This window comes from Rhamphochromis sp. 'chilingali' (assembly GCF_963969265.1).
Source record: "Rhamphochromis sp. 'chilingali' genome assembly, chromosome: 14".
Classification (NCBI taxonomy): Eukaryota; Metazoa; Chordata; class Actinopteri; order Cichliformes; family Cichlidae; genus Rhamphochromis; species Rhamphochromis sp. 'chilingali'.
In genome coordinates, this window is record NC_137941.1 from 3,567,386 (window position 1) to 3,577,452 (window position 10,067).

General features: G+C 37.1%; 1 protein-coding gene across 1 annotated transcript; it reads left to right on the forward strand.

The window, feature by feature from the left end:
• Positions 1 to 2,080: 2,080 nt before the first annotated feature.
• LOC308409901 (olfactory receptor 2K2-like) lies at positions 2,081 to 3,007 on the forward strand (the record flags this gene model as incomplete). The annotated part of the gene is made up of 1 exon (XM_080902900.1): positions 2,081 to 3,007. The coding sequence occupies one exon, from the start codon at positions 2,081 to 2,083 to the stop codon at positions 3,005 to 3,007; it is 927 nt and encodes a 308-aa protein (XP_080759026.1).
• Between the last annotated feature and the right edge of the window lie 7,060 nt (positions 3,008 to 10,067).

The window sequence follows — 10,067 nt, forward strand, 5'->3', positions numbered from 1 at the left end:
ATTTTCATTTAACACATTTTCACACGTGCACACACACAGGGCCCCCATAACAGTTGTCTTAAAAAGTGTCATTTTTGGTCAAATAAGGTGAACTTTTTGTCTTAACCTCAAACTATCACAAGTATCCATATTTTTCATGATCATATTTTTTGTGCATATGATTATTGATTACTAACAAGTTATGAAATATCATAATTTTATAATAGTCAGAAAAATTATGACTGACATGAACTTTTATCAGTTCCTGTATTACTTCCTAAGTCATAAATTATTTGATAAAGAGGCCATAAAACACTGGTTTGACATGAGGGGTATAACAGCCCTCCTTGTGGTTAATAACAGATAAATAGCACTCCCTGCTGGAAAACTGGATCAACATTTACTTGACATAATATTAAAATGTCTTCTTAGGTGTTTCATACATATAATGAAACACCTATGAAACAGAAATGTTTCATAGGTGTTTTTCATTCTTTCAAATGACTCATTGTTCCCTCCACAATTCACATGAACATTAACCAAAGGTTTGAAATAAAGCTGTTTTTATTCTTATTATTTATTTATTATGAAAACTTTTATTTTTTAAAATCTCCATCACTGTCTATAACTAGAAGTTTCAAGTAAAAACTACAGAAATGAATGTGGTTTGATATCAGCAGGATACCTTGCTGCTTGCTGTATCACACTCTTATTAGACCTCAAAACATCAACAGTAAGACTTACTTTTAAATGAATACCAATACTTATTGGATTTTTGGATGGGAACCTGGAGTTCTTAACTGCATAGTTCTTAAAGAAAATACAAAGAAAAATTGTTTTTATGGCTGTGTTCTGTAATTACTTTCTGTCAGTGATTCCTGGGATACTGTTTCGTTGTGTTAAAATCACAGCGACAGGATTAGAGAGCATATTTGGGCCGGGATTTGGAAGTTGCTGGACACGCTAACCTGTGAGACAAGAATTCACTTTTAAAATTATACAATCTATACATTATAGGTAAAACTACTGTTATAACATCTATGTAATATATTCAAGAAATTATGTCATTAGCATGTTTAGCACAGGGGGGACCACGAGGAACTGTCCTCTCCTCTTTCCTCTTCAGCCTCTAAACCAAAGACTTCAGCCACTGCACAGATACCTGCCATCTTCAGAAGTTTTCTGATGACTCTGCGGTGGTTGGATGCATCAGTGAGGATGATGAGACAGAGTACCAGGCTGTGGTTGACTCCCTTTGTCACGTGGAGTGAGCAGAATCATCTGCAGCTCAATGTGGCAAAGACCAAAGAATTGATTGTGCACTTTAGAAGGACCAGGAAACCTGTGACCCATGTTTCAATCCAGGGGGTTAATGTGAATATTGTGGAGCACTGGATTACACACAGATAATAAACTGGACTGAGTTAAAAACACCACTGCACTGTACAGGAAGGGCCAGAGTCATTTTTCTGACTATTTTCTGAGGCAGCTGAGGTCCTTCAACATCTGTCGGACAATGCTATCTGTTGTGGCCAGTCCCATCCTCTGTGCTGTTGCAGCAGGTTGAGGGTCACAGATGACAACAGACTCAATAAACCAATCCGCAAGGCCAGTAATGTTATGGGGACAGAGCTGGACTCTCTTAAGGTGGTGTCTGAGAGGTGGATGCTGTCCAGTATAATACCTCCCACCCACTCCATGACGTGCTGGCTAGTGACAGGAGGGCGCTCAATGAGAGACTGAGATTACAAAAATGATCTCTGATTGACACAAGTGGCTGTCATTACTGCTAACATGAATTATTATTTTTCTGAATCTACAAAATGCAAGTAATGAACATATTTCATCATGAAAGCATTTATTTAAATATTTTTAAAGTTGTTTTATTCAAATTTCTTGAGAACCTGCACATTTGTGTTGTTTTATGTTATGGTTGGTAAAGGAAACATATTAAATGTCCTATGATCTTCCAAAGCTGTGAGCTTTCATTCCAGATCATTGATTGGCTGGTTTGAAATCCCAGCTCACATGTTGCTGTTATCTGTACTAGATAAAGAAGTGAGGAGAACAGAGATTAGACACAATGAGGGACTGACCTACAATGAATAATGTTTCTGTAATAACAATGTTTTTTCTTTCAGGTTTCAATGAAACAATCAGTCACAGGTTTGTTCTCTTTTTCCTCAGTTTGTTGTGTTACTGCATCATTTGCCTCGTCAATGTTTCTCTCATTGTGATCATCATCTTGGACAGCAACCTCCATGAATCAATGTATATTCTGCTCTGTGTCTTTTGCATCAATGCACTTTATGGAACAGCAGGTTTCTTTCCCAAATTTCTCTGGGATCTCCTCTCTGATGTTCATCTCATCTCATATTACGGTTGCCTTATTCAGACTCAGGTGATTTATTCTTCTGCCTGTAGTGAACTGTCGATTCTTGCACTCATGGCATATGACAGATATGTGGCCATATGTCAGCCACTGAAGTACCACTCTATCATGTCAAAGCAAAGAGTCATTAGGTTTGCATGTCTTTTGTGGTCAACAACTTTCTGCATTATGGCTGTGAATACCTTTCTAACATTTAGATTGAAGTTATGCAGCCCGTATATTTCCAAACTCTTCTGTGTGAACTCGAGTATTGTTCAGCTCGCTTGTTTTCCAGCACAAACTATAGTTAATGGCATATTTGCAAATATTACAATAATTATTTATGCACTTCATGGTGTTTTTATAGTTTGGTCCTATATGTATATCATTCAAACATGTGTAAAGTCTATAGAAAACAGAGCAAAGTTCATGCAAACATGTGTCCCACATCTCGTATCATTACACACTTTTGTTTTAATAATGCTTCTCGATTCCACGAGTGCGCGATTTGGTTCAAAGTTTTTACCTCAAGTCCTTCAAAACTTTATAGCAATAGAGTTTCTTGTCATTCCTCCTGTCATGAATCCTCTCATGTACGGTTTCAAACTGACCAAAATTCAGAAAAAAGTTTTTATTGTTATTTTAAAAACTAAGTGATTTTTGTGTTATTTAGTAAGGAAACTCATAGTCTTATAATCATGCACAGTTAAAGATCATGTGCTTTGAAAAAGGTCTAAGAAAACTCCAATTTTGTGTTGTCTGAAATTTTTTTGTAATAGTCTAAGCAGATATAAATTAATATTTATCTGCATATCTCTTGTGGCTCCCATTTCAACACATGTATTTTTGATGTTCACTTGCCTAATTACTATATAGCATCTGTGTGTAGAAGGGCTGTAAATTCACACAAAATAAAAGTTTACAGCCTCTCTTCTCATTACAGTTTAAAATATTCAGTGACTAGTTACTGTAGAGACTGCACATGACAAAGACAAACATTTTTAAATGTGGCAGAGCTATCAGAGTGTCATTCTACTTTAATATTATACCATCTTATAAAAGTGATACACGGCCAGAAGAATGAAGCAGTTTTATCCACAGCTCTGAATGAGTTCCTGCAGGTTTGAAGGGACACTCCTGTACGACAGGAGAAGGATCATATTTCAGTTCAGTGTTTTCTTTCTTCTCTGAGTTTTTATCTTTTTTACATTTAACACTTATTGAACCATTAGAAGACTTTGTTTTTTCTCATATTGAAATCACCACTAAAAATGATACAACTAACTTGAAAATTGTTTGATGGATTGCAAGTTGTCTGAAAATTTTGACAATAGTTTAAACAGTTTGAAGGTTTTAATATTTTTCCACTAAATGTACTTTTGATGGTTAAAATAAATGTGAACCTACAGCTCTCTCTCAGCACTCTCAGACTGCTTAAACTCTTTTAGTTGTCACAAAACATGTTTTCTACAGAACCAGAACGATGGAGCACGATTCATCAGCGTTGTTTCCTACGGGTCGGGATGCAAACTGCTGTCTGGTTTCTTATATTTTTCACTTCATCATTGTTCACCTTAACTTTTTCACTTTTATCTCCATTTGCTGACACAATATTAGGTTTGTTACTGCTCTGTTGTCCACTCTTATCTCTGAATAAAACAATTACAATATTTAATGACTTTGTTTCAGAGTTGTCAAATAAATCGGTTTTATAACGAGACTTTTGTGAGTTATCAGATAAATAAAAGTATATTCCTGAGTCAATGACTATAATAGAGATAATTAAAGACACAGTTTATCCCTTAGAAGTAAATGTCTGCTAGAAAGATAAAGTGGACTATAACAGTAAATATATGCTTTTATTTTAAGCTTTTCAGGAAGTAAGTAATCTGGCTGATAGTGGGAATGTGACATGTTCCAGTTTGTCAGCATGATGTCTTCTGAGAAATGCTTGGGATTTTTAGACTCTTTACACCTAATCTGATGATGCTTTCATAAGGATTCATTGACTTAGGCAGTGAAGGATATTTCAACCAAGGTGTTACATGTTAGTGCACAGTTATTAACATTCATTTGAATTTTGATTGGAATCAGTTATAGAAATCAGCCGTGCAAATCATTTAATGCGGTCTGGTGCACACCGATGTATTTGACTGGAACTCATTTTTCTGGAAACAGTTCTGCCTTTGTGCCTTTTAAGATATTTTGACGTCTGAGGATTTAGTGTTACGTCACAGAGCCCACTTTAAGTTTATTTCAGTGGGAAGAAAATTATGGTGGACGGGATCGGTTGGCTGATGTTAGTGTTTCACACCTCTTTGTTCAGGCAAGGCAAGGCAAATTTATTTGTATAGCACAATTCAACAACAAGGTGATTCAAAGTGCTTTACAGAGACATTAGAAACAAAAACAAATAAAAAGCATGATTTAAAATGATTAAAACAAACAAACAAACTAACTAACTAAACACACACATTTCACACCTGTTCGCACGATCTGAACCCTTATCGTAAGGGGAGCTACCAGTCCTCCTGTGGACGAGCTACTTTCTATTTTAAATTCCCTGAATTTAAAATACTCTCTAGACCCAGTCTAGACCCAGCTGGGGAGCTACCCAGAGCTCTAAACCCACTTAACAAACAAACAAACAAACAAACAAACAAAACAGTATATAAAATCAAAACAGATAAAATCAGAAATAGATAAGATCAGTAGTTAGTGTAAGTTTTGAAATTTAAGCTTAAAAGTGTGGATTTGGTGCTTTATTCAAATGCAGCTGAGAATAGGTGAGTCTTCAACCTGGATTTAAATAAACTGAGTGTTTCAGCTGATCTGAGGCTTTCTGGGAGTTTGTTCCAGATATAAGGAGCATAAAAGCTGAATGCAGCTTCTCCGTGTCTGGTTCTGACTCTGGGAACTGATAAAAGACCGGATCCAGATGACCTGAGGGATCTGGAAGGTTCATACTGGGTCAGGAGGTCACTGATGTATTTTGGTCCTAAACCATTCAGAGCAGAATTATAGGTCATTATTATGTATAACTCCAAATGATCACTGAATATGCATATATTTACACATATTTACACTGACAGAGGTCATTCACTGGGTGAATCTATCTTGAAAGCGATCAGGTTTAAACTTAGCACAAAAAGAAAGGAAGTTTGTGTTTGGTTAATAATTTCTTTGTTGTAACAAGGCTACTTGACAATAAATCTTATTGCCAAGAAGCCTGTTTGGTCTCCCTTAAATGGTGCCACAGTTATAAGGAAAATGTATTTGTGGTTGAGCGGCAGAGCTGCGTATGTAGGTTGAAGAAAAAAAAATCACAAATCTTCTCTGCCAATGCCAAACAGCTTATTCTGCTATTGACTCTTGTTTGGTGTTGTTTAATGGACTGGATTATTGACACTGGGAATTCAACACTTTATTCATTTTACAAACATGGGCCTCAGCAGCATACACAGCTCATGCTGGTCACCAGCTCGGTCACGCACCGCTTTGTGATGGCATCACATTTTTCAACTCAAAGTAAAAAAAAACAAAACGTTTAAACCAGCCCAGAATGAAATTGTACTTAGTCTGTTTATTTTGAGCTGGGTGTTTATATGGAACATTTATATTCTATTTGAGCTTTTAACCTGATTAAAATCAGAATATTAGGGGCACATTACAGAGCCAGTGCAAATGTGAAGGATGAGTGAGTAAAATGAATCAACAGGCTGGTTCCTGCAGCATCAGCAGTACGTGTGGACATGCCCTTTGGGCAATATGTAAAACAACTGCACGCATGGGGCTGAAAACTGCTTTTCTTTCACTGGCCCCTTGGTCATTACACTCCACTCTCCTTTGTGAGTTTTTTCCTCCTTTTCAGAATCAGAATCAGAATCAGAATACTTTATTGATCCCTGGGGGAAATTATTTTTTTTGTTACAGTGCTCCATTATAAACCAACATAAACCAACATTAAGACAAGACAGACAATACGCTAACTAAGAATGTGTTTATATGCCCATTAACATGTACAGCCACCTCATAAGGTTTGCAGCCGGCACTTGGTTCACTTTATATTGTAAAGTAAAGACTCTACTATGTAACATGGATGTACTGTATGAGCAAGCACTTGGCAGCAGTGGCAGCAGAACTGAACAGTGAAGACAGAGACTCATTTCCATGTTCAACACTTTCTGTGCTCCAGTTAAGCAGCACTGCATCTGCTTTCAATACATTCATGTGAGCATCTTACCTCATCGTGCCATCGTTGTGTAACTCTGCGGTGCAGGTTGTTTGGAGTTTGGTGTTTTGTTTGTTTTGTGTTAAATTAGTGCTGTCATGCGGTTCAGGTGCTGTAAGCTACTTTTTTGCAGTTGCTGGAAGTTAGAGACACTCTTTACTCTCCCGAGACTCGGCCAGGAGTTAGATTAATACTTCTCATTAAAATAACATTTACCACAGCAAACGAGTTGTGTTTATCAAGAAATCAGGTTTTGTTTGTTAACTAAATTTGACTTAACTTTTATGAGCTTCTGTAAGCAATTTTTGCTACTTTCATTTTAAATTCAGAGTGCAAGATTATATTGCTTCTGGTTAGAAATCCATACTTTTTTTCTTTGAGGTGAATCATATTCACCATACTTCATTTTCTTCAGTGTGAGCTTTCTGATTTTTTTTTCAACCCCGTGAGGCGACTGTTGTTGTGATTTGGTGCTGTATAAATAAAGACGTTTGTAGATAAATTATTGCAAAAAAATCATCTGCAAATTGCTGAAGTGTGGGTATAATGCACAAAGTCTTATTGACTTTTACACTGAAACAGACTGCTCAAGACTTTTTCACAGGGACAAGTCTTGAGCCACCCATCATTTCTTTATATAATAATAATAATAATAATAATAATAATAATAATAATAATAATGATAATAATAATTAACTTTATTTATAAAGCAAACTAAAAAATCAAGGGTATACCAAGGTGCTTGACAAAATAAGATCGGAAAAATGAGATGGGAGGGAAAAGAGAAAAGGACCTGGCACGTATCAATTATAAAACCATGAAAATGGTTTAAAAAAAGAATTTGAAAACGCTCACAAAGAGCTTGTGAATATGGCAAGGGCATATCAGAACAGGGATTAACAACAGATTTAAGAATTTTAAATAGCACACGGGGGTTGTGACCATTAGCCACAATGGCTTTGGAAAGAAAAGATGCCTTAGCCATTCTAGCAGCAGTTTGAAAACTTGAGCGGCTGGTCCGTAACATATCATAAGAAACCTGAAGTTTATCTTTTTTCCACCTTCTCTCATCATGGCGACAAACACAGCGTAAAGCACGCATAATATCATTTAGCCAGCAATGAGAGTAGGTTCTAGAGCGCTTCATTTTGATGGGAGCAACAGAATCAAGAATAGAAGAACAAAAAGATAACAGAATATTAGCATAACCATCAACCAAGCAGAGAGAACAGTAGTTAGGTACAGCCAAATCAGGGGTAGATGAAAATAATGATAACAAAATATTAGCATAACCATCAGATAAGCGAACTGAGCAGCAGTCAGGAATCATAAATGCCAAATCCAAAAAAGACACAGCAAACTTTGACACAGCTTCAGAGCTGAGTACACGTAGTGGACGAGAAAGAGCTCCAGACTGAGATCCAGGGGCAGATAAACCAATATCAAAAGAAACTGGGAAATGGTCAGAAATCCCAGCGTCATTTATATTCTTAATACAGATATCCAGGCCATACGTAAAGACCAAGTCCAAAATATGGCCTTTAACGTGGGTTGGTTCATTTACCCACTAAAGGAGGTTAAAAGAGTCCATTAAAGCAAGAAAGTCTTTAGCAAGCAGGTCATCCGTACAACAGATGTGTATGTTAAAATCACCAAGAATAAGAACAGAGTCATATTTAAAAAGAACGGAACCCAGGAAGTTGGCAAAGTCCGAGATAAAACTTTTGTTATATTTGGGCGGTCGATAGACCAACACACACTGAGGGGTTGTGGAATCAGTCATCTCCAATAACTGAGCTTCAAAACTAGCAAAGTTAGGTGAGGAAAGTTGCCGAACATTATATACGTTTTTAAAAACCGAAGCTAAACCACCTCCCCTACCAGAAAGCCTCGGTGAACAAAAAAAGGCACAGTCCAAAGGAAGAAGTTCAGAGAAAGGGATGGGCTCACCAGGGCGAATCCAGGTTTCCGTAAGGAATAAACCATCAAGGCCGCTAGTAGAGAAGAAGTCATTTAAATACCAGCGACCTGACATTAAGCAGTGCCATCTGTGGCCAGGGTACTAAGTCACCTCTAGAAGCATGACGTAGAGTGCTTAGATTGCTTCAACAAACTCCCCGTCGGCGTGACATTATCCAAATCCGAGCAGGAAAGCGTGTAGCAGAACGGGCATAGGAGGCTTGAGGATCAACCGGGTAAATCCAGCAAGGAGAAAATGATGGAGTGTCCAGGTTAGCATGTACATGGTCCGTAATTCTGGCTCTGAGGAAGGCCCTGAGACTGACGCGACGGCCACTCCTTCTTCCCCGCTTCCTGTAGCATTTCTTGTGGAGATTAGAGAGTGGTAGGTAGGAGAAGCCGAAAGACGAATCCAGTTGTGGTAGATTAGCACTGCCCACACTCCAGCAGGGGTCAGCCCGAAATGAATGGAAAGAGCGAAGATTTAAAAGTGTTTGCCTGCCATATGTAATCAGTGCACAGCCACTAGATAAACATACAACAAGAAAAGTCCATAAGTGAAGATAAAGGGAAAGGGGAGGGTAAAAAACATCAAGACAGACACAACCGATATTGTGCAGTGTGTTGTCAAAAAAAAAAAATGTGGGAATTGCACATGTGGAGGACAAAAGAAGGCCTACTGTAGGTAGATGGGATACACCAGGGTAAAAACACAAGGCTGAAATGAATAAAGGAATGAAATGGAACAAAGGAAGTAAAATTAAATACAAGACACATGTTGGAAAAGACTACCAAAATAAAACAGGAAGTAACTGACAGAGACTTAAAAAGACACACAGAATGCTAGTCTAAAACAAGATTTAAATATTAGCAAAATATTGTGATAAAAAATAGATCAAAATATAAATGTAAAAACTCCTACAGAAAACCAGATTACAAAGGTATCAAGCACGAAAAAGAACCGCACAGAAATTACAATAATAAGAAACCCGAAGGATATAAATTTAGAACTAAGAACAAAGCTCATAAACTATAATCAAAAACTGGAACAAATAACTAAGACTCTAATTATTAAAGAATATACACAGAGAATCAATAATTAAGAGGCCTAAAGAACGATTCTAGAATACTACTTACAGAAATTACCGGAAAGCTGATTAAAAGAGTTCAAACTAAACTGAAGAAGAAAGGTGGACATAGCAAATATTGACTGTGAAGCTCATTAGAATTGCACAAACTCTGTGTATTTTTTTATACTTGTATGTTGTATTCCCATGCATGTTTGCACATGTTTCAATACAATGATGTAACTCTTTTCAGTAGCATAACATGTCTGACCATTTTGTAACACTTTCTTTTGGCTCTTCCTTATGTCTTGAAGAGGCTGTGCCTTCTCCAGCGTGATAATGTAAATATGAATGTGTTTTTTAATGGCTTGCTGGTATATTATAGCTGACATTGCTCGCTGGACCATGTTGTGGTACAAAACCCTATTACATGAAAGTACAAGCCAGCCCTAGTTCAGCT